The sequence below is a fragment of the Labrus bergylta genome, chromosome 7 (genome assembly GCF_963930695.1).
Source record: "Labrus bergylta chromosome 7, fLabBer1.1, whole genome shotgun sequence".
NCBI lineage: Eukaryota > Metazoa > Chordata > Actinopteri > Labriformes > Labridae > Labrus > Labrus bergylta.
Genome location: NC_089201.1, coordinates 31997872 through 32023166, shown reverse-complemented (window position 1 = coordinate 32023166; position 25295 = coordinate 31997872). Strand labels below are relative to the sequence as shown.

Below are 25295 nucleotides of genomic sequence, written 5' to 3'. Positions count from 1 at the left end.
TGTAATGACGGCGCGTGTTTTAGTATTTTATACGGGTATATTGGTCGCACCGGTGTATAAGATGCAGCCGACTTTTAAGATGAAAAAATAGGTATTAAAAGTGCGTCTTATCCACCGGATTTTACAGGAAGTTTCAGAATCTCACAGTGTCACAAACATCTCAGACAAAACAAGTGTTTGACTTTATTTTTACGTCTGATGGTTGAAATTGGAATGACTGTTTTTCTTTGTTTAATTATTCATAATTTATCTAAAAATCAGCTGTTCAGGTGGTAAAGAGTGAAATATACAACAAGTTATTTTTTTATATATATTTAGGTTTAAAATGTAAGGCTTTAAATTGCTACCACTCTGTGGATAAAACCACAGAAGAAGAAAATGGACTTCAGCATTAAGATCCTCATTGTGGATCATTTGATTATCAGCCTGAACTTTTCAGTTTAGTTTCACATCATATGAATCTGAACAGAGAAATTAAACCTGTTGTCTTACCTCAGAGTCTCCAGTCTACAGTTTGGACTCTTCAGTCCAGAACACAGCAGCTTCACTCCTGAATCCTGCAGCTTGTTTCCGGTCAGGTCCAGCTCTCTCAGATGGGAGGGGTTGGACTTCAGAGCTGAGGCCACGACTTCACAGTGAGTCTCTGACAGTCCACAGTCTGAAAACCTGTCATGGCATTAACATTCTGACATTCTGTTGTGTCAACAAACAACATAAATTGAGTCCCCAGTCTGCTGACACGACTTCCTTTAAAAAAAAATAAAGGTGAGCACAATACTTTTAATTTTCCCTTACTAACACAATTAAATGTACTGGAACAAATGTGTGTAAAACAAAAACAAAATGTATTATTTTGTCCGGTTTACTTTTTTCTCCACCCGGCCACCTTCTGTCTGTAACGTGATGTAAGGTATTACTGTTGGTAACTTCAGTAATCATGTCACTTTTACTAAACAGTTATCTGGTTAATGGTGTTACTTTAAGTTCTTTTACTGTCAGTGTTGCTCCCCCGACCTGGCCTAGTGGTGCCAGAGAAGAAGTTTCTGGATGTAAATACAAAGAAGCAACACAGTTTAGCTGTGTTCAGCTCGGCTGCAGGATTTATTTATTTATTCAATATATACAATTTTAACCTGAGTAGCTGTAGTTTTTACTTACTCAAATTAGCATACTCAGCCTCAAATATCACACATTCACACACAGCTGTCTCTATTTCAAGTCAACAAGAAACATATACACAAATAAGAACATGACATGTTTACATTAGCTCTGATTTCTGAATCATTAGCAAAACAAACCCCTTTAATGTGTCTCAGCATTTCCACGTGCTCCGTAATCTTATTACTTACTAGCAACAGGTGCGCTAGCCTAGCATGCTTAACATCTACTTTTCACTCATACCTAACTGTAAAAATACTCAACTACAACCGTTATACTTTACTTACTAAATTCCCAACACTCTTAACCATTATACTGGTGTCCATGCTTGTGGTTTCAATAAACCCACCTGTATGTAAATACAAAGAAGCAACACAGTTTAGAACTTGCCTCTTTGGGGTATTATGCTCCTCACAAGCGCTATGCGCCCTCTAGTGACCTGATTGAGGATTGCAATAACATCGTAACAAGTTCAGTGCACTGGAATTCGGCTCTAAATAGCTATTTTAGACACATAAATATAAAAAGATATACTGGGGTCTCTTTTTAACTCAATACATTTGTTCGGACTGTCCCAATGACTTTTAACAGTTTTCAAATCTTGTAATCCATTTTTAACTTTTTGATAACCTTTGTTTTTAGCTTTAGACGAAACACATTTTAATGAATTATATACACTTTTTTTTAACCCTTTACATCAGCATAAAGTGAGGACAGAAAAACTAATCAAATGTCCCTTTCCACGCACGCTAACACAACTCGTCAGATTAACTTAATAGACTGTGTGCAGGAGTTAACCTTTAAATCAGCATTCAACATTTATCCCAGTCTTTGGTTAATGGCGTTATAATTAGGACTGCCGTGGTGACACCCCCCCCCCCCCCCCCCTTTTATTTGTTTGTGAATCAGGGGTCAGAAACTTGCCCTACAGCAGTGACATATGGCCCACAATGTTATTTAGATTGTGACTTTTACTTATTAGATAATTTTCTTAACATAACGCTGTGATAATAAGTGGAACAGAGCAGCGCTGCAGACAGACAGTGCCTGGTGCTGAAGTGAAGCACTGTCACAGCAGCAACAGGTATGACCAGAATCACCTCCTCTTAAGACTTCTGACTACGAAAAAACACCATGACAGTTCATTCTATACAAATCTGTACAAATCTGTACAGTAAGATTGACTACAGACCATATACGAGAGAAAGAGAGAGAGAGAGAGACAGAGAGAGAGGGAAAGAGGGAGAGAGAGAGAGAAAGGGCGAGAGAGCGTGTGAGACGCTGCACAGACTTTACTGAGTTCTGGTCAAGTTGAGTCCATTTTCTTCTTTAGTAAGTACTCAGCCTGTCGTTATGTTCCCTGTAGCCAAATCGTACTGTACAGGTTTGAAAACCAACTGTCATGATTATAATTGTTGCTGTATGACGGTGCTGTATTTCAGCTGTGTGTGTGTGTGTGTGTGTGTGTGTGTGTGTGGTGTCAGCATGCACTGCATTGTTGTTAAGAAAACAATAAAATAAGTTTGAATAAATTATAGACTTCAAACTTTCCTTTTTGATAAATCTTATAGTTAGGGCTGCTGCTGGTGTAGACCAGATCCTAGTTATACTGCTATAGACTTAGACTACCAGGGGAACTGGTACCTTCATCTCATCTTCTCTCTCTCTCTTTCTCTCTCTCTCTCTCTCTCTCTCTCTCTCTCTCTCTATGTGAGATCATATTACTGCATGTCACTATCTGTAAATCTCAGTTACTAACATTATTTCCTGGGAACTCCTGAGCTCTCTGAGCTCCCCCCCTCCCCGTTCCCTATCCCTCTTCCTGCATCTTATCCCATCTCCCCCTTTCCTTTTTTTCAAGCCAGGTCCAGTCTTGGCACGAGGGCTGTTTCATCATGAGTCTGGGATCCTGCTGAAGATTTCTGACTGTTAAAAGGAAGTTTTTTCTTCCCACTGTAAATGTTGCTGCTTTGCTAAAGTGCTCATGATGGATCTTTAGGTCTTTGTAATATTGAAATAAGTAAAGTCTTTTTACCTGCTCTTTTGTAAGATTAAATAAGAGTAAAGTCTTTGACCTGCTTTTTGTAAAGCGTCTTGAGATGACACTTGTTATGAACTGGCGCTATACAAATAAAGATTGATTGATTGATACGAGGCATATTTGCGATGTGAGAGCTAAAATGAGATGTTTCCTCATTTCACACAGATTTCTTTTGCTAGATTTGACAAATTGCATCATCTAAATCAGCTGGTTCTCCTTTTTCATTTGATTGAAAGCTGAAATGTTAACAAAGGGGCAAAGTTACATTGGGTTTAGGTACCAGTGCAGTTTCCTGTGAGTCCATCTGAACATTACGTGGGGTGAAGTGACTCAACGTGTGGTCACCATTGAGATCTTCTTTTTAACGCGGTTATTCATTTTTGTGGTTACCACGACAGCACTAGTTATAATGATAATAATATTTATTGTAACAATAATCCCTATTGTTATTACTGACACTAATAGGATGATAAAAGAAAAATAGTAAATGTAGGGATTATTATGAAACAAATGACCTGTGACCTTGAAGTTGGTAAACACTAGATCTAAAAAAAGACATATTTCACTCACAGCATTTAAAGCAGCTCAAGAAAACTTATAACAAAATACAAGTGACTGAAGAGTTTGTTAATATTTCAGATAAACACTGTTTTCAAAAACCTAGATATTGTATAGTATATATTTGAAGAAGTAAACGGCTTATTTTTACTCATATTTAATCACATCTGGACTTACTTTGCCTTCCTGCAGTTCCTCACAGCTGGAATCAGTCTCAGTCGTCCCTGGTCTGATGTCTTGTACTTCTTCAGGTCCAACTCATCCAGAACCTCCTCTGACATCTGCAGCATGTAGGCCAGAGCAGAGCAGTGGATATCAGAGAGTTTCTTTTTTGATCTGTTCTCTGACTTCAGGAACTCTTGGATCTCCTGATGGACTGAGAGGTCGTTCATCTCCGTCAGACAGTGGAAGATGTTGATGCTTCTGTCAGGAGAGATATCTTTACTGTTCATCTCCTTCAGGTTGTTGATGACTCTCTGGATCATTTTCTGACTGTTGTCTCTCCGACCCAGCAGGCCTCCTAAGAGTCTCTGGTTGGACTCCAGAGAGAGGCCGTGAAGGAAGCGAACAAACAGGTCCAGGTGACCATTTTTACTTTTCAGGGATTTCTCCATGGCACTCCTCAGGAAGACATCAAGGGATAAGTCATCACTTTCAGGAGTTTTAAGTTTAAGTTTTTTAATGATGTCCATGTCTTTAAGGAAAGCCTTCACTACACCTCTCTTCCTGTTTGTCAAACAGTGGAACATGTAGACTGCAGCCAGAAACTCCTGAACACTCAGATGAACAAAGCAGTAGACTGTTTTCTGGAGGATCACACACTCTGTTTTGAAGATCTCTGTACAAACTCCTGAGTACACCGAGGCCTCTGTGACATCCAGACCACAACGCTCCAGGTCTTCTTTATAGAACATGATGTTTCCATCCTCCAGATGTTCAAACGCCAGCCTCCCCAGCTTCAGAAGAACTTCCCTGTCAGATTTGGTGAGTTCCTCAGTTCCCGAGGACTCATATGATGTTCCATACTTGTTCTTCTTCCTCTTTGTCTGAACCAGCAGGAAGTGTGAGTACATGTCAGTCAGGGTCTTGGGCAGCGCTCCTCTCTGCTCTGTGCTCATTATGTGCTCCAGAACTGTGGCAGTGATCCAGCAGAAGACTGGGATCAGACACATGATGTGGAGGCTCCTGGATGTCTTGATGTGTGAGATGATTCTGCTGGACAGATCTTCATCATCACTGAACCTCCTCCTGAAGTACTCCTCCTTCTGGGCGTCAGTGAAGCCTCGTACTTCTGTTACCCTGTCAACACATGCAGGAGGAATCTGATTGGCTGCTGCAGGTCGAGAAGTTATCCAGATGAGAGCTGAGGGGAGCAGATTCCCCTTGATGAGGTTTGTCAACAGTGTGTTTAACTGTGATTTCTTTGTGACATCAGAAACAACCTCACTGTTTTTGAAGTCCAATGACAGTCTGCTTTCATCCAGGCCGTCAAAGATGAACAACAGTTTACAGACAGCGAGCGTCTCTGCTGTGACCTTCTGTAATGTTGGATGGAAAACACGGAGCAGCTCAAGAAGACTGTACTCCTTATCTCTGATCAAGTTCAGCTCCCTGAATGAAAGCAGGATCACCAGACTGAGGTCTTGGTTCTCTGAGCCCTCTGCCCAGTCCAGAGTGAACTTCTGCACTGAGAAGGTTTTTCCAACACCAGCGACGCCGTTTGTCAGAACCACTCTGATGGGTTTCTGTTGGTCGGGTTGAGCTTCTGTCTTTTGGTTCTGTTGGTCGGGTTGAGCTTCTGTCTTTTCTTTCTGTTGGTCGGGTTGAGCTTCTGTCTTTTGGTTCTGTTGGTCGGGTTGAGCTTCTGTCTTTTGGTTCTGTTGGTTGGGTAAGGCTTTAAAGATGTCCTGACACTTGATTGTAGTCTCATGGAGGGTCTTCTTTTTAGAGTCTGTCTCAAGTTGTCTCACCTCATGTTGGGTGTTCACTTCTTCACTCTGTCCCTCTGTGATGTAGAGCTCAGTGTAGATCCTGTTGAGGAGGGTTCTACTTCCTGTTTCATCACTTCCTTCAGTCACATGTTCACATCTCCTCCTCAGACTGATCTTAAGTTCATCTGTAACCTCCTGCAGACCTCTATCTACTGAAAGAGAAGAAACATATCCTGAGACTGGATTTATAAAATGATCAAATACAAAAATTGTATTATTACACATTAAGCACACTGCATAACACAAAAACATCCGTGTAATAAATGTGTGCTGCTACAAGAGAAATAAAATATACTCAATATAAACTGACAGCAAGAATCAGATAAAATGTAAATGTTTCATTTAACTATATATCAATGAAAATACTAACTGCTTTGTCTTGTTTTTAGACACAATGACTTCAGTCTTACTTATTACAGTGCTGGACTTACTGGATATCGGCAGTCCTCCTCTTATTTTAGATCTTTCTCCACACTGGGGACAGGAGGACTCTCCTGATGAAGTAGACTGGTCCCAGTATGAGGTGAGACACTGTCTACAGAACCAGTGTCCACATCTGGTAGAAACTGGATCTCTTAGGAGGTCCTGACACAAAGCACAGCTGGACAGCTGCTCCTCCACAGAAACAGACCCCTTTGTTATTCTGTGGAGATAAGGGAAATCATAAAGCTGTGAAAACTGAGACTGACATTTAGAAACCAGTGGTGGACTGAATCAAATGAAGACACAAAAAGCAGTGTTTTAAAAAGGTGTGCCATGTCCTCATCAGTGAGCATGTGCAGAAGTCTGTCTGTGTAACCATAGAGTCTACCATCTGAGTCCAATAACTGACCTACAAGTGTGATGTTATTTTCAAGCAGTTTTCAAAAAACAGGGATTCATTTTTGTAGAGAATGTCCTTATTGTTCCAGATGTAATATCTGTGTGGAGAGAAGTTATGTTTCAAGATGAGAGACCAAGTCAAGAGTATCTGTTTATGGAAGTTGGATAGTTTGATTGGGATTTTACTGATATTATAGTTGCACAGTAATAAAATTCCAGGCCACCAACTTTAGAAAAAACATAATTAGGAATCATATTCCATAGAGATGTTGGGTTATTTAAAAATGTCTCAGCCTGTTCACTTTGAATGTTAAGAGCTGTGAAGTCTAAAAAGTTCAAGCCCCCACATTGACTCCTGTTTATTGTCACGTTCTTTTTAACATGATGTATTTTGTTTGTCCACAGAAAGTTAAACAACATATAATCAAATCTGTTGGTTACATTTTAGTCAACATCCAAAGATAGAGCTGGATTAGTGAGTCTGGAAATGCCCTCAGCTTTTGAGAGCAAGGTCCTTCGTCTCAGAGATAAATCTCTTTGTAAACAAGAGTTTTATCAACGATGGGATTCAAATTTAAGGTGCACCTTATATTTTGCTCCTTGGTGATAACTACTCTCAGGTTTGTGACCTGGTGATTCACTGGATTATTACAAATATGGGGAACATTACAATCTTTAACAGCCATAAGTTCAAATGTTTAATATTTATGTTGAGACCTGAGACCTTTGAAAAGTTATTAATCAGCTTTATAGAGAGCTGCACACTGAGCATGTGCAGGAGCTGTGTCATGACCTGCACACTGAGCATGTGCAGAAGCCGTGTCATGACCTACACACTGAGCATGTGCAGGAGCCGTGTCATGACCTGCACACTGAGCATGTGCAGGAGCTGTGTCATGACCATGAAACGTAAAATCCTAAATATAAGTTGCACCGGTATAAGACGCGCTGTGTTTTTGAAGGTCTCTCAGAGAGAAAATAAAGTTTACACTGTCTTCCTGCGTTACAGTTTTTATTGTGTTCAGCAAAGTCAAAAACCTGCAGTTACTGTTCAGCTCTGTCACCCTTTTAGTCTGTTTTCTCTTTGTGGGAAAAGTTTTGAAAAAGTAGCGCAGCCAGACTGGTCTGTGTCGCTGTCTTTCCCAGAACAGCGTGCAATCAGCTCTTAATACACTGAGGGCCTGATTTACTAAGGTCCCAAGTAAAGAGTACTAAACTGTGTGTTCACTCCAAAAAAATGCACGTTTGGTGAGTGTGTGATTTTTGGGTGATCGACTAAGAAAATTTGCTCTGGAAAGAGGTATCGAAGACGGGGGTACGAGCAGTGGTGAGGTCCCCCCATCCAAGCGTAGCAGCAGCGGGCTGTAGAGGGAGGAGACGAGCACACTATGGAGAGGAGCGCACGAGCTGGGGGAGAGACGCACAGCCCGAGAAAAAAGAAATCCCAAGTTTAAAATAAAATGTTGGTGAGAAGAGGGAAACAGGAAGAAATAAATGTCAATGTTGAAATTCTTTAGAATGCAGAGGCTGTGGATGTTCAGTTTTGTTTAAATAGGCAACAATATAGTTTAATCATGGTGTTTTCTGCTGTCATTCCAAACATATTAACATGTGTGGAGAATAACGTGATCTGTATGCCTTCTTTGATTGAGCCTATGTCTCCTCCTAACTTCAATAACAGCAGCCTGTTGTGTGTAAAACTGGTCTCCTGGGTTAGCACGTTCTTTTCAAAGGTGTTAAATTCAGACACCATCACAATCACCTCAGTTTTTGTCAGGCTTGGTAAATCACAATGCGTGTACTAATTTAACTTATTTGCATTTTCTCCTTTCTAGGGCAGAAACGCCCCATATTGAATATTCATTAAGTCAAAAGTACTAAATGGACAATGCGTGTTTTGCTCATATGAAAGATTCAATCCTCACTGCGCGCCGTTAGTAGATCAGTTAACACATTTTTTGCTGGTGGTATCAAGTTTGCACACGTTTTAAGACACACAAACCTTTAGTGAATCAGACCCAATGAATGGGGATGGTTTTTTAATCGCGTCCGGTCGCACACAGTGATGGTGACTTCTGCACCCGCGGTAATGATGGCTCATGTGTAAACATTTTATACTGGTATATTAGTTACACCTTTGTATAAGACCCAGCCAACTTTTAAGATGAAAAAAAAAAAAAGGTTTTAAAAGTGCATCTTACACCGGATGTTACGGTACTTCAGTAAAAAAAAAAGATCTCATTGTGTAGTCATGTTAAAAAAATAAAAAAAGACAAACAAAGAGTGGACACAACAGAAAAAATGATTGAAAGAAAACGATCACAGCAGATCTCACTAAACTTCAGGATCAGTTTAAAAGACTTCTTCCTGCAGAATCACAGAGAAGACGACTAGATACACAACCAAAGAGTCAATACTGAAATCATATTATCTTATCTATAAACATATAATACATATATATAATCCTTAGTATGTTGTTATGAGTTCAGTGACTTTCTCTGTATGATCACTGTGTGCAGGTTGATGATTAAAAACAAGAAAATCAACACATTATGGTGTTCAGGACTCTTTTTTTAGCTTGACAGTTTGGTGATTAAAAAAAGTTCTCTTACTGTGGATCTGAGGGTCCTGGTTCATTACTGAAGAATGGAGGTTCACCTTTAGACCGGTCACTCTTCATAGAGAGACAGCTGGACAGAGGAGACTCTGCTCTGTCCTCCTCTTTGTCTTCTCGATCACTCATCTTCTGATCTCCAGATTGATCAGAGGACAATAAAAGACGTTCATGCAGGTAAAACAACCTGAGGACAAAATAACAAACAGGTGAGACACAAGCAGGAAAAATGTGAAAGACAGAAATGGTCAAGTGTCCACATCTCATTACCTGATGTGATCCTTCATTTGATTTTCTCTTACTTCCTGTCTGCCTAAGTACCTGATGCAGCACCTCAGTGCACTTTGTTTTGATCCTAACATGATTTGTCCGTCTGAACTGCCCTGAATAATGCCAATAACAAGACATTGAGTCTTAAACTTTAAACATTAAACTAACATGTTAGTATTTAACAGCAACCATGACCTTTAGGACATTTGTACAACTAGAAGTGTATAAAACAGGGTTGGAAATCAGCACTCGTCACATACGGGTGTCTTTTTGCAGTGGCGGGTGAATTTGCTCAACCTACCGACCACAGTGGCAGAGCGAGGGTCACAATGGTGCTCTATATGCTGGAATGGCTTTGCTTGGTGTAACATGATTAACAGAGCACAGACTAGCATCTCTTTAACAGCGGGTCAACCAGCTTCAGGTGTGTTTAAACTGACGCCTCGCTGTCTCAAGTCCAACATGATAAAAAGAAGAGCGCTGTGGCGTTGATTTGGGCTCAAAGGAGCAGCTGTAAATACTATAACTTCAGACATTTGTCTTGGGCTCAAAGTGCTGCACACATTCAGCGGCCTCACAGTAGAATCCATAAAAACAATAGAAAAACACATCGACATGTCAACAGAAAAGTACAGACCCATGTATAAAACACAACATATATTGCACATTACCCATATAGAGAAAAAGATATCAAAATATAAAAGCATGTAAGAACATCATGACGCCATGATGTTTCTGCTGTAAATGTCCAATGATGAAATGGTGAAACAGACAGTGGCTTATCTTAGAATTTATTGGGCCGAGGTCAGACAACAGCAACAGAACACAAATGGCTGACAAACTTTTCATGTTAACGGTCCTGTTATATTCTGTTAGCTGGTACAGCCTACAAATTCTTTTACCATTTGGGAAGACTTCTAAAAGGCTAGAGAGGTGACATTACCTTCACTTGAAACTGTCAGATATCTACATTCAAGTCATTTAAGCTCACAACATACACTCGGCTCCTCTCCAAAAATAGATCTGCTGCTATGAGAGTCTTACACAAACTGTTACATCCACACAGACCTAAACCAATGACCCTTAGATGGTCGACAGATTTAAAATGATATATCCACAAAATGATTCAAGTGAATGATTATGTGAAAATAAATACTAACAGGCACAACCCGTACAGCAGGCTTAGATTTAAACTGAACAGAGATTACAGTACCACGCTGACATCCAGCTGAAATACAAAACTAATGTAGTTCAGCTTCCTGGGCGGTGGTCCTTACTGTGGTCCTTTTATGTCTTTATTGGAGATTCAGAAAGCAGGTAGAGAGAGAGTGGGGAATGAGATGTGGGAAAGAACCACAGGTTGGATTAATTGGGCGTGCGCAGTAACCACTTGGATACCAGCGCCCCCTGAAGTGATCCTTAATGTGACTCTGCCTCTCTTCCCGTCTCCTTTAGTACCTGATCCAACTCATCAGTGCAGCTTGTTTGTATCTTCATCTTATTTGTCCGTCTGATGTGACTCCCTGCTTGGTATTTGACCCTGGTCTAGTTTTAGGATTTAATATAAATGTCTTTCAATTATCCTTCCTGTGTCTCTTCAATCCTGCACTGAATAATGACAATAACAAGGTCTTGAACCTCAAACATTAAAGCAATATGTTAATATTTAACAGAAATCATGACCTTTGGACCAACAGTTTTATATCTAGAGGGATATAAAACAAAGTCCTTCATGCCTGTAGGGATCAAACCACGTCATAAAACCGACCTTTGCTCAGATAGATGTTTTATTGAGGCTGTATTTAGTGATTACATTTTATTAGGATGCATTATTTTTTAATGTCTACTTTGAGGAAGTGGAGAATATCTAGCTTATAAAATTAAATAGTGTGGAACATAAGCACTGTCGTCCTCAGGACTTTATTTAATCTGAGAGAAAACCAGTAACGCTGACTGCTAGTTTAGACCGCAGGAGTCATGACAAACATCTCTGATTAAGGACGATTTAGATTTTTAGCTACACAACTTTTACTTGACTTTACTTTTCAAACAAAAGCTGAGAAACAACAAGTACTCCACACTCACAGAGCTGATCCCGTACTGTATCTGATCCGTTTCCTTTGCTTTTCTATTCAAAGTGTATTACTCAATATTAACCTGAGGTTTTAACAGTAAAGTCATAATAATGTTGAATTAAACTCACCCTGTCTCAGATGTTTGTCCTTCTGCTCTGTCGACTCAAAATGGAGTCTTAGCTCCGACTGACAGAAACTTTCAGTTTTATTGTTTTATTGGAAACCCATATCAGCTCAGAGTTTCTCCTCCCCTTGTTACTAGAAATGAAATGAATGGTTAACCATCATCAGTTCAGGTTTCTTCATGACCTCTCTGCTGAGCTCACAGTAAAATGCATTAATTCAAACTAACTAGGTTGAGATAGTCAGTCAGAAAACTTCAAAAAGTAAGCTGGGATCACCTCCCTTCAGCAATGTTGTGGATGTCAGACGTGTGGAGAAACAGTTCCCAGATGATCCATGATCTGTTCAGATCACCCCGCATGGTACTGGGCAACATGTGATCCATGGATCAGAGGAAAATGTATCTTCATGGTGTAAAATAAATACACTGGCGTTATATCCCAATTCAATATCTGAGTGAAAAGAAGTCAGTGTTAAAGTTGTTCAGGTGGGCACAAACAGGAAGTCATTTCAGTCTTTTAAAATACATTTTATGTATGTTTTATTTCAGACAGAAACAGGTCATAACGTGTCAATATTTCATTGTGAAAGATAACTTTTTAATTGTCTATTAGATGTTAGAAACATTAAAAGAAGAATAGTAGAAGTTGATCTGAGTGATAGGGCTGGGCCTCAAATCAACATCACGATTAATTGAACAGTTTACCTTGATTATGATTCATGAAAGATTATTTTGTTATTGTTTTTTGCCCTCATAGTTCACTGACATATGCTCAACTGTTTATCTGGTCTTTTTTCTTGTATAATCTTGATGTTGAACACGTAATATAAAAATAATTAAAAATAATAACAGTATTCGAACATTAACTGCCATTGGATTTCGTAATTTTATTATAAATATATAATTGATTAAAATGTTTTGGATAACGAGTGAATCAATTGACGTGAGGATGTTAATGTTACCTAAACAGTTTTATGAAAGTAGTCAGCCTAGGTGTCATTTTTTTTTTAATGCCCTGTCTTGAATAGGCCACTCCCCCTCTTACAGCAACCAGTGAGCGCTGTATGTTAGAGGTGGGAATCACTAGAGTCCCCACAATACGATATTATCCCGATACTTGAGACACTTTACGATTCTATTGCGATTTTAAACATTTTTCGATATGCTGAGAATTGCGATACAATATATTTTGAACTGCATATTATATCCACTACACTAAACTAAATCAAGAATCATTTTGTCAAATAAGATAAAATTCTCAGTCTGTTCATCTCACTTCAGTCTTTTTATTTGTATTTCAGTCTAATTGAACTTGAACATGAATTCTTAACAATACAACTTGTTCAAAAATAATTTTGAAACCCCTTCAACAGTTAAAAAAAAAAAAAAAAAAGCATAAATAAAACATCATATAAAAAATATGAATACTTGGCTGCCATGAGACTATATAATATCGCCACATAAAATATCGCGATACAATACTGTATTGATTTTTTACCCGACCTTTACTATTTAATATGTTGTGTGGCGTCGCACACACTGGCTGTCCACACTGCATCCGTTTACTATTTCACTATTTGCTCTGTAAATTTCAGTTTCCCCCTGCAAACAGTTTGACATCTATACTTTTGTATTAAAGGTGGACACGCGGATGTGTGGTGCTTTGTATTGACGAGCAACACAGCACACAGAGGACCGTCGATAAACGGCTCACGGTGAGCCGAAAAAAAGTTTATCCGGTGTTGTTGACACAAGTCAAAGCAGAACATTTAAATCACAGATGTGGATATTATTAATACATCGCTATCTCCACTTTGTACAACAAGCTGAAGAAACAAAGAAACATTACATTTGGGCGGCAGTAACTCAGTCCATAGGGACTTGGGTTGGGAACCGGAGGGTCGCCGGTTCAAGTCCTGGTCTGGACCAAATCTGGAAGTTTGTCTGGTAGCTGGAGCACTGCCAAGGTGCCCTTGAGCAAGGCACCAAACCCCCAACTGCTCTGGTGCACTCTCTGCTTAGCAGCTTGTAGCAGCCCCACTCTGACATCTCTCCACCATTGCATGTCCACAGGTCCTGTTTGTGCATGCGTGTGATTCATGTGTGTGAGAAGCATGTCCCTAAAAATAACAAATTTCCCTCAAGGATTAATAAAGTTTATCAAAATACAATCAAAAAATAAAAATAAGGGTCAGTGATAAATAAGGGTTGTTCAGATGACCAATTCAAAAATCTTTTAAAAACACACTTTGAAAGCATGCATCAGGTTCATTAAAATGTGAGATTTGTATTCATGTTGGTTTTGTGTTTTTTAAAATGACATTTACACCATTTTGTTCAAAAGGTAAGACAGAATGGACATAAAAATGTCAAGTGGTGTAACCACTGAAAAATTAAGAATATTGAATATTTTATACATCTAGAGTATGTGAGTGTAAGTGTACTCATGATTGTAATTACTTCATTTTAAAATAGCACAAGAAATTAGATTTTATTAGGATTATCCCTAAATTTATAAATTATGCCCTTTTTCAATAGTGAGCGGGACACAGAGCTGAAAACACTTCTGTTTTCTAATTAATTTTTGGCAAATTATGTAAAAATTGTTTAAAAAAAACATGTTATTTCACTGCAATAGAGGACTACTTTTAATCCACTTTAATTGTCCTGTATTTTATTATATGTTTATGAGAAATACTGGTTACACCAATTGACTCAAACCAGTTACACCAACTGACCATGCTGCTTCTACCATTGTTTCTTGAAGAAATTATTGTTAGCTTCCTCCATTTTATGTTTGCTCCACCTTCCAAAGTGCACAGAATACCAGTGCAAACCTGTAGTGTGCACATTTGCCTTAAACACAGAATGGCATATAACTGAAGTGAATAGATCGGCCTTTTGGATGGGTCTCATAGATCGGCAGATTCTTACTGATAAATATTTTATCTTCTGTTCCCAATAGCTGTTTACAACCACACATACATTGCACGCATTAGACTAAACGTGTTCCTGTATTCTCTCACGGAAAAGCTTGAAATGTAAAGTTGTTTTGTTTCTTTGTTCCTTCTTGATTTCTGTCGATCCTTCTAGTGATGTGTCGGTCATGAAGGATTCGTTTAAAACGAATCATCTGGGTGAACGAACTGAACTGAATCACTTACTGAGAAGAGTCGTTCATTTCTCAACTCTCTCTCCTCTCTCCCGTCTCTCTCTCTCTCCAGACCGTAAGAGTCTCTAAAGCCCGCCCTCCCTCTCCTCTCATGTCAGTGATACCTACTGACTGAACCAATAGGAGGAGTCGGTCGGGAGCTCTGTGTCTCTAAAGCCTGCCCCTACTTCTCCCTGTCATGTCTCCAAAATTGAGGAAGTAGAAAATATATTATTGAACATTTAATGTTTGTGTTTTTTATATCTGCTGTCAGTTTGCAAACGGCTTTTATATCCAACTTAATTTAACTCAGCTGACTGTTTTAACATCCACTAACCATCGTGTTTCAGTCAGTACAGTGTGTGTGTGTGTGTGTGTGTGTGTGTGTGTGTGTGTGTGTGTGTGTGTGTGTGTGTGTGTGTGTGTGTGTGTGTGTGTGTGTGTGTGTGACTGAGGCTGGTGACTCACTGTCTCGCTTGTTCACGTTCAGTGTTTCGTTCACTGAACGTACTGACTGAAGCTCCGACATGAATCACTCACTGACTGAGAGAGACTCAGAAAGTAACCTAAGCCCATTAGTTTTTTTTAAATCATTTTCTTGCCCTGCGTATATAATTTAAAATATAACTGTTCTGGTATAGAATATATTCGTTGCCATGCATCTTTTCTGCTGACATGTAGCCTATATTAAGTTAAATTAATTGTCATTCATGATAATGTTTGCAAACTGAAAGCTGCTTTAACAGGCACATACTTTTTCACGACACCCAGCCTAATTGTTATTAAAATATTTAGTGCCGTGCTATTTGTAGTTATTTATAAGAAATATTAGTTATTACCATTTTATTCATGTTTGTTTAGAAGTATTTTTATTTTTAAAATAAATAAATTCTGTTAAATATAAAGATGTATGCCAGTTTTCTTTAAGTCTATGAATATTGTCTTTGGTGGTCAAACTGGCTGCAATTTAAGGGGCTACCGCAGAAATCATGCCTATGGCACCAAAATGGTTAGGGCCGGCTCTGTGACAGACTTTGGAGGATTAAGGGAAGTTTAATGAATTGAATACATGCATATATCTGTGAATATATGAAGAATAGGAAGAAGATGAGGGTGTGTGAAGGAGATCCAGCAGAAGTTCAAACTCCTGACTGAAATTCCTCTCTGACAAATCAAAGTATTCCAGTAAAGTCAAAGTAGGCCTATCTGTACTGAAGCTCCATGAAGGAGACTAATCAGACCTTTAAAGACTTTAACACTAACATGTGATCCATGTCACAGCTGTTTTATAGAAATATGATTATTATCTTTGCATGAACTTTCAGATTTCAACTCCATCACCGCCAACACCAGAACATTTGGAACAATCAGCAGAATCCAAACATTTGTACTCTTGTTTCAAATTATCCAATTTGTTTTTTATTGATCTTATCTGTAAGTTTTATTTCCCAACAGCAAGACTTAAATGTGCAGTAAACCTCTCGGGGGCTCAACGTCAAAACTGAGAAACATCCTGTTTAGTTGGTCAATCTATGTCATATTTACTTATATTCTGACACATTATAGACTAAATAATATCCTTACAACAGAAGACAGGTCTCAGTATGCTTGAATATAATCTATAAATAATATTAAACATTTGAATATTTCTTGAAGACGATTCAGAGCAGGGCATGAACGTCCTCACTGATTATTATTATGTCCCTGAACGCAGCAGTCAGAGCCACCTACATGTGAAAACGTTGAGTAGCAATAATACATTACAGTTCCTGTTTTCAGTCTGCTCACTTGTCTGAAAAATAAAACGGATGGCGCCACCTGCTGGACAAAGATTCAAAGCTTGATCCAAACAGCAGCCGAGCTCTTATCCAGCTGCTTCAAAGTGAGCAGCCTGATGACTCTGCTGGAGCCAGATTCACACGTAGCCCCGGCCGGGTCACACTCCTGTTCAGGTTTGATCTCTAAAGAGAGAGAAACTGGTCTGTAAGGCATTCAGATATAAACTACTGTAGGGTAGAGGTCACCGAGGGGCGGGCTGGAACAAAGAAAGATCAGTTGTAGTCTGTCTGTTGATGTCTCAGTATTTTTGCTGTCTTTCTTTTCTTATTGTATTTTGTCGTTGCTGTCCTGACCTTGTCTGTTTGTTTTTTCTGTGCCTTATTTGTCATGTATATGTCACCAGTTTGTCACGCTATTGCACCTCATTAAATGAATGAATGAATAAAAACCATTCCTGAGATAATCCACTGCTGGTACGGAGGTGCTCTCTGCCTCCTGTGTGTGAACAAAGAGTGTGTGTGTGTTTGAAGATACAAGTATATCCATCTCACATAGAACTGTGTTTGTCTTTGATTGAAATGGGGGCGGCAGTTGCGGTAGAGGGTCGCCGGTTCAAGTCCCTGGCCTGGTAGCTGGAGAGGTGCCAGTCCACTTCCTGAGCACTGCCCTTGAGCAAGGCACTGAACCCCAAAACTGCTCTGGAGCGCTCGCTGTGGGCCGCCCCCTCACTCTGAGACCTCTCCATTAATGCATGTCCACAGGATCCTGTTTGTTCATGTGTGTGTTCATGTTTATTAAACAGAGTGATTCATAAAGGATCAATTCAAAATGAAATATGAAACACACATTGTGAGTGTGTGTAGTTGTCAAACTGAAAGCAGACATCACAGCCGTTTTTACATCTGCACTCTTGAAAACATGGAAATCATTTGAGGAGGACTGCTCCTGACTGCAGACGCAGCACTGAGGGAATGCTACTTTCAACATCAGGCTACTTTTAGAAAATGACCAACCCTGCCTTTAAGCGTGATATTGATTTGAGGTCATATCGCCCCGCCCTGCTAACCAGGCTACCGGAGCAGCAGCAGCACGGCGCCATGCTTCCTCTCCTGAACACAGACAGAAGAGAGGGAGTTGTTTTGATACAGCTGATCATTAAAATATCTAAAAGAAGTGATCATTCAGATTGGCAAATGTACCAACCTTCCTTGTTTGTGTGACTTTCAAATAAAACACAGTCCTCTCAACCTCACACAGTCCATGTTTTCTTGAAGAATAATTCTCTCAGGTGTTCAGAGTTCAGGTGTGTAGCTCCAGACGCCGCTGCAGCTCAGGCCGTAGTTCTCCTCTCTCACACTGTCGGGCAGCTCAAACTGAGCCAGCGGCCTCAGGAGGCGTCGGATGGCGTGCTCCTCAAACTGAGCTCTTCCTGGATCTCCGATCAGGACTTTGGTGCCGTGGGTCTCCATGCAGCGGTTCAACCAGCTGTGCAGGCTGGTGGCGAGGGACTGGTCGTAGAACATGTCGCCCAGCAGGATCAGGTGGAAGGCGGCGGGCGGTGAACCCATGATGTTGTGGGTGAGACACACAGGAGGCTGCAGGCCGTTCAGCTCACTGTTCATGTGCGTCGCCACGGCTGCCACTGGAACACAAACAGGCGGGTTAACACGTCACAGGGTTAGGCTTCAAGGAATCATGGTGTTCATGTGTTTCTTTTAATCACAGCAGTCTATATACAGGGTTCACACTCTTTTCCAGGGATCATTTTCCAGGACTTTTCCAGGACATTTTCAGCCATGATGGAGCTGGTATGACAGTCCGTGATCGTGCCACGCCAATATTAAGTGTAGTCTTTAACAAGGTTAATCACACCCACTGTGAGCTACCGCTTCAACGGTTAAACATTTAATATCATGTTAAGGTCCATTTTTTACACTTAACAACGCAGTATTATATTTGAAGAGACAATGCTAGCAAACAAGAAACTTTCAATGGATTCTTGTTCCTCGTGTCCCTGGCTGTACCCCTGAGAAGTTTCAGCAGATTTTACTGGAGACTTTTTTAAATGATTAAAGTTGAATTCTGGTCAAATTGCATAGAGACGCTGATATTTTAGAACATTTTAATTCATTTTTCTAAAAAACAAGAAACTTTCAATGGAAAGGTCTTCTGGTTTCTGTTTGTAGTTCATTTAAAGTCCCCATGATACTGACAGCAGGCAGAACATTATCTGCACTGAGGACCACCTCCCACAGACGGGATTCTGACAATGATTTGTTTGTCTTAAGAACCAGATACATGCAGTAAAAAAGTCTGTTCTAGATAAAAACTCATTTACAGCCACAGATCTGCTCGACTCTGTCACAAAAGCTGATGATTGTTAGATTCCCTGCATTCCTGAAACGCATCACAAACGATCGACCCGGCCTCCATGGAGGACAGACCTGACAAAGCTTCACTTTTCATTTCTTACAGATCTGCACAAGGATGCAGCCTTTAGTGGACACTCGATGAACTGCAGGATTTTGCACCTCAGCATCGGCTTCATTTTTAAAGACCGGAGGTTTCTGCTTAGTTTGACAAAGTGCAGTCTGAAAGCAAACCGAACCAAATGAAAAATGCAGCAATGTTGCAGCTCAATGATAAATGGATTGAGCTTGTAAAGCGCTTTTCTGGTCTTCTGAAGACTCAAAGCGCTTTTTACACCGCAGGTCACACCTACACATTCACACCCTGATGGTAGAGACTGCTGAGTAAAGAGACCATCAGAAATAACTAATCCCTTTCATAGACACACATACGCCACTGATGAAGCAGCGAGAGCAATTCAGGGTTCAGCGTCTTGCCCAAGGACACGTCGTAGATCTGGCTGCAGGAGCTCGGGATTGAACCCCCAAACCTTCCGGTTGAGAGACGACCGACTCTACCAACCGAGCCACAGCCGCCCCTGAATCGCCCAAAATTTCATACGTTAAAATGAAATAATGTTGAGCTCCATCACAGCTTTTTGACTTCTTGCGTCAACCATCTGAGACCTCAGCCAACCACACGAGAGAAAAACCTTCCACCCGTTGACGACATGCAGCGAATGTTTTAATGTTCCTATCAAAATAAGAGCCTGAAAATGTGTCCATGCTGTGATGTCATGATGTGAGTAAATAACACAGTAGAGTAAGAGATGAATGAATGCTTACTAGGGTCGATGTCGTTAGCCACTACATGAGCGGCACCGCACAGAATGGCGGCGATGGCGGAGGCTCCGCAGCCGCTGCCCAGATCCAGAACGGTCTGACCCCGACACACTGCGGGGTGGTCCAGGAGAAACCTGAACACAGAGACAGAAACAAACAAAACAGCTGTTTAGGTTTGTGAAACCAACGAGACGCCAGAGTCACTTCCTGCTCCGTCCCACAGGTCGGAATCAAACCTACGGTCTCTGCACATTGTGGCCCTCGAGCTAACCACTAGGCCATCGCCACCCCTTTATCTTAATGTCTTTGTTGCATAATTTCAACGTATTGAAGCGACTGCTCAAACTAATCTTTAAATGACAGTGAGCCTTTGTCCCAGGCGTCTGATGTGTTAGAAGTCCTTCACTAAAAGGTGGCTAAGGTCCTGGACCTCCTGACAACACTAAAGATCTGCACTGAGCAGCCGCTGAAGTCCTGAAGTCAAACACTGGAGCTCAGAGAGTTTAGTGAGAACAATAGAGAAGACGAGGGAACCAGCTGAACAATTGACTCAGGACTTTTGCTTTTATATCGTTATTAAGACGTCTCCTACTGAGCCAAGACACATGCACATTTCAAAAAATAAATCAACCTGTAGTTGGTCCGAACTTCATGGTGTCACGTCCAACACGTCTTTATGACTTCTTTCTCGGTTTGGGAGGCGTGGTCTCATTGGACAAATCATCATTATCATCTTATTTCATTAAAACTTCATTAAAGATAGAGTCGGTATCTTTTCAAAATAAAATACAGACTTCTCCTAAAGCTGCTCCATTGTCCCTTCTGGGCCTCCGTACATGTGTGGTGGTGACTGTGTCTGCAGAGACTCTGTCCTCTCACTGGATTTTACTGTTCTGCTTTGTTCTGGTTGACTCTTGATGTTTCTGGGCGGAGCTGGTGTGTTTTGTAGTGTCTCATCTGTATGCATGTACCTTATATTCTCTAATAATCAACATTTATGTCAAGTAGTCATGCTGCATAATCATATGTATCTCAGTAAACTGTATCTTAATAAACTGAAACTGCGCCTCAGGGTAAAAATGCATTTAGCAGAGCACACAGGAAGGAGCCCTCAGGGGAGGGTGAAAGAAAGTTCAGTACAGCAATACAGAAAGGTGAATCCTTAAAGTTACCAATAAAGATGAAGTTGAACAGATCAGATGGTGAAAAGAGGGCGTGAAGAAGCTTGTCCCCACGCCCCTGCAAAGCCATACATACTGTAATCTTTGTCTGTTTTAGTCTCTTCAGTTGAAGGGCTCACTGCTTTATGACTCCATGAATACAGCTTCCTGTGCTCATGTTCTTTGGCCTCCAGGTCCGGTCTCTGAAGAGGACTTTGCAAACTTTAAGGACTACAATTACACCGTGAAGAAAACAGAAAATAGATTCAGAACTTCAAAATGTTGCGGCTTCATTGGGTTCGGATGTAGGTTTAATCTGGGTCCAAATTTGATACAAAAAGTCACTACAGTTTCCTCCAGACAATGACAGCGCACAGGTGAGTGGAGGAGTGGATACAGTTCAGTGATTGGACGAGATTCAAACCGGCGAATATGACGGACGTGGACGTAGCAGCAAAGAAGAGAAAATATAATCAGAGTGAGGAGAAACACCACAATCATTGTTCATTTTAACTGCATTAAAGTTCATATTTTAACACCATATTTATCGACTTTAAAGGTCACATATTCTGCTAAACCCACTCCCCCATGTTCCTCTAACTCTAACATGTGTCTCTAGTCCGTCTACAAACCCCCCAATGATGAGAAAAGTCCATCCTCTCCGTCTTCTGCCTGCTCCACTTTTCAGAAAATGTGTGCTCAAACAGGCCGTTTGGAGATGTTCCCTTCATGACATCACAAAGGGCAGTAGCCCCTCCCCCAGGTGGGTGACACTCCCACAGCTAGGTGTTTGTTCTGCCCTCTGAGGCCGCGATCACACCGAGACGCGCTGCTGCAGACGCGGGCGCTCATAAATACATTTATTTCGTTTAGATTTCCAAGGTAATTCTAATTAGAGGAAACCATGGACCTAACTTCATATTACTTTACTGGAAATGTATTCAAGAAATGAGCAGCTATTTATCACCTGCTTCTCTGGAAATAGCAGAATATAATTACTCGGTGATCATTTTGTGGTGAATTGTGATTTCATTTCAAATAAATGATTTGATAATTGTCACCTACTTACCATGAAATTTGGGGGTAATTTCAAAGAAATTGGAAAAAACAGTTACTTACCAATTAGGACTTGCTTACAATTAAGATCGGGCATTATTTCAAAGAGGTTACGTGCTAATTTTCACTCAATTGTCATGAAATTCAGGGGTAATTTCAATGAAATCAAAAAAAAGTTTGTCTAATTATCACCTAATTACGACGAAATTTGCGGACCTGTAAAGTGTTACCTAGATTTTTGTACAATTCAAAGTGTACATATCATTTTCCAGTAACTTTGACATTTGTCGTTTGAATGATTTACAACGGGGATGTAAAGCAGCTGTGCACCAACAGCTGTTAGTGACGTCACTACTAAAGAGGTGAAAGGTGAATGAAACAGGTATATTAGAGATCTCACCGTGACAGCGCCTGTCCTCCGGGCCAGTAGATCGCCCAGTACGGGTCCTCGTAGGTCCAGAATCTGCAGCTGGGAGTGAACAGCCTCAGTCTGAGCTCCGGGGTGAGGCTCTGCTATCCGACCACCTCCGTGTTTTCACCGATAAATCTGCGGCTGTGAGACACACACCTCCGTCTGAATGCTGTGAACGAGCCTTTAACACACCTGCTCCATGTAGAGGACTTAAAGAGTCCAAACATGACCAGTTAGCCACGGAGCTACTCGTCAGAGCCCTTCTTATGTCTCTGTCACCTTCTGTCGTTTTTTAACATCTTAAAACCCGATAAGAAATGAAAACGCACAACTTTCTTCTTCGTTGGCTGGCATCCAAAAAGTTGCATTACTGCCATCTGCTGGATTTAATTATTACTCACATTCCTAAATCCTCCTCAATAAACCTGTTCTCAAGAGAGATTTAAACAAGCATCTTCGTCCTCTCCCTCTCTCCCCACACTCCAAAATACTTTTTACATCTCTTCTTACGAGTCCCTCTCTCTCCATTTCTGACATCATGTTCTGTCTATGTGCTACATACTGTCTACATTTAATAACTACATGTTCAACTGTTTCTGCTAGATTGCATATCTCACAAAGACCAGATGAATGTTTTCCAGTGATATGTAGAGAGCTATTTAAATGACTGTGACTGATTCTTAACCTGGACATTACGACCTCCTCTCTTCTGTTGCTCCCTCTGTATTTTACTTTATCTATTTCCCTCTGAATTGAATATAAATGTCTTCCCTTTGTCTGATTGTTCCGATATTGTTGCCATTCCTGTTTGATTTTACTCCATGTGACTCGTTTCCCCTCTGACTGAGATCATTTGATGTTAATATCAATCCTCTCTTTCTTTACAGCTTCCTTTGCCAACCTGTCCACCTTTTCATTTCCTGCTATACCTGAATGTGTTGGAACCCACATGAACATCACATCTGTCCCCTGTTTAACCACCTGGGAATGTGTAAATATGATTTCATATAATACATCTTGACGACTGTGAGATGATCCTGATTGAATACTGTATAAAGCGCTGACTGAATCACTGCATATCAGCACTTTCCTTCCTTTCATTTGCTCAACACATTCTAATGCAACTAAAATGGCGTACAACTCTACTGTGTACACGTTCAGGAAATCTGACGTTCTCTTCACTACTTCAACCTTGAACCTTTTGGGATAAACGCAGCTGATCCTGTTGCATTTGTCACAGGGTCTTTAGATCCATCTGTGAATACTTGTACATGATCTCCATATCTCTGTTCTATGTGTTCATAGAATTCACTCACTAAATCAACATTTCTTTTCCTTTCCTTTATCTTTAGTAACTCCAAGTCTACTTCAGCTGTCTCAAGCATCCACATTGGAACTGGTGGCCATAAAACAGCTGGACTGATATCCTTGTCATACACTCCCATATCTCTCGCCACTCTATCCCCTATCCATCCAAAACTGGACTTAATTGTTCTCTCTTTTTCCCAGCAATCCTTTAACACTGATTTTGTTGGGTGACTATCTCCATGTCCTCTCAAGTTCAGCCAATAATTAGCTAATAGCTGTTTCCTCCTTAAACATAGTGGCATCTCTCCTACTTCTACCTGAAGTGCACATATTGGAGATGATTTCACTGCCCCAATACATATCCTAAGAGCCTGTGCCTGAATCATTTCTAACTTTGCAAGTGTTGTCTTTGCTGCAGATCCATATACCACACTCCCATACTCAATCCTAGTTCTAATTAACGCCACATATATATATTTTAAGGCAGCAACATCAGCTCCCCAATCCATTCCTACAAGACATCTCATTACATTTATTACTTTTTTGTAATAAAAAGAAAAGGAGCTTCATAACAACAGGAATGGAAGTGGAAGAGGTTGAATAAAAAAGGGAAATAAATAAATAGATAAATAAATAAAGAGATAAAATAAGGTTAGTAACTCTCGCGCTAAGTGACCCAGATAAATGATTAGTCTTTTCACTTAGTGGAAGTTACTAACAAAAGAACAAATGCTGCATGAGAGAAGGTGACAGGTCAGAGGAGAAAACACCAAGATGAAGTTTGATAATAAGTTCAGTGCAAAAAATAACAACGCATCACGGCACAAAAGCCAGAAGTATCTGCTCCACAATTTCACCCTTGAACATTTACAGCGTGGTCGGGGGCACAGCTCTCTCTGGGGGATTAATCAAACAGTGACGCTCTCCCAACAGAACAAGCTGGACCAAACGGATCAGTGCGCTCTTTTGAACTTACTGCAGAGCGCACGCTTCACCAAATCATCTAATAATGCAAAACCAGCCATGATGTAACATTTCAAAGTAACGCCTGTCACAGACGACTTTTTAAGGTTTTCACACCAATTAGGCAACGGGTCTGTTTCAAACCACACAAAATCACTTATTTTGTGTTTTGAATTTAAAAAAACTGGGAACATGCATCTAGGTTGAGATGGATTCTGGCGTGCTGTGACACTCGTGGTGCTTTTTATTTGTAGTTTCAATGTTCTACCTCTAGATTCTGTGTGTAAGCATGCTCAGAGCTCTGCTTATATTTACACACATTTCTAAGTAAAAGAACAAGTTGATAAATTCCACTCTTTGCGTGGGAATGTTCTTACACACTCATTACTCACAGATCCGTGCTCACACACTGTTGATAGATGAGCCCCCTGATTTTGTGCTTCAAACGTTCGTACACACGGTTTAAGCACATATCTGTTAGTGAATGAGGCCCATTATCTTTTGTTTCTCTGCAATCACGTTCAACTGGATGCTTCATTATAGAGAGCGTAATGCTGCAGCTCCCCCTGGTGGTGAACCTGTGTCAGTGCTATGTGAGTCCTTAAGACGTGATCATGTGAAA

The 25295-nt window shown here is 40.4% G+C and overlaps 1 protein-coding gene and 1 pseudogene across 1 annotated transcript in view; both read right to left on the bottom strand.

Annotated features, from left to right (window-relative positions):
* The window catches only part of LOC136179613 (NLR family CARD domain-containing protein 3-like), a 20335-nt gene extending 8564 nt beyond the window's left edge, over positions 1–11771 (bottom strand). The window contains exons 1-5 of the mRNA XM_065956453.1: positions 11658–11771; positions 9183–9371; positions 6180–6391; positions 3935–5900; positions 493–666 (exon numbers count right to left, since the gene is read on the bottom strand). Of these exons, the coding sequence (XP_065812525.1) occupies positions 493–666; positions 3935–5900; positions 6180–6391; positions 9183–9313 (2483 nt within the window). The 5' untranslated portion in view covers positions 9314–9371; positions 11658–11771. The remainder of the gene's footprint in view (positions 1–492; positions 667–3934; positions 5901–6179; positions 6392–9182; positions 9372–11657) is intronic.
* Positions 11772–17500: 5729 nt separating this feature from the next.
* LOC136179671 (electron transfer flavoprotein beta subunit lysine methyltransferase-like) lies at positions 17501–22629 on the bottom strand (annotated as a pseudogene).
* Positions 22630–25295: the final 2666 nt, after the last annotated feature.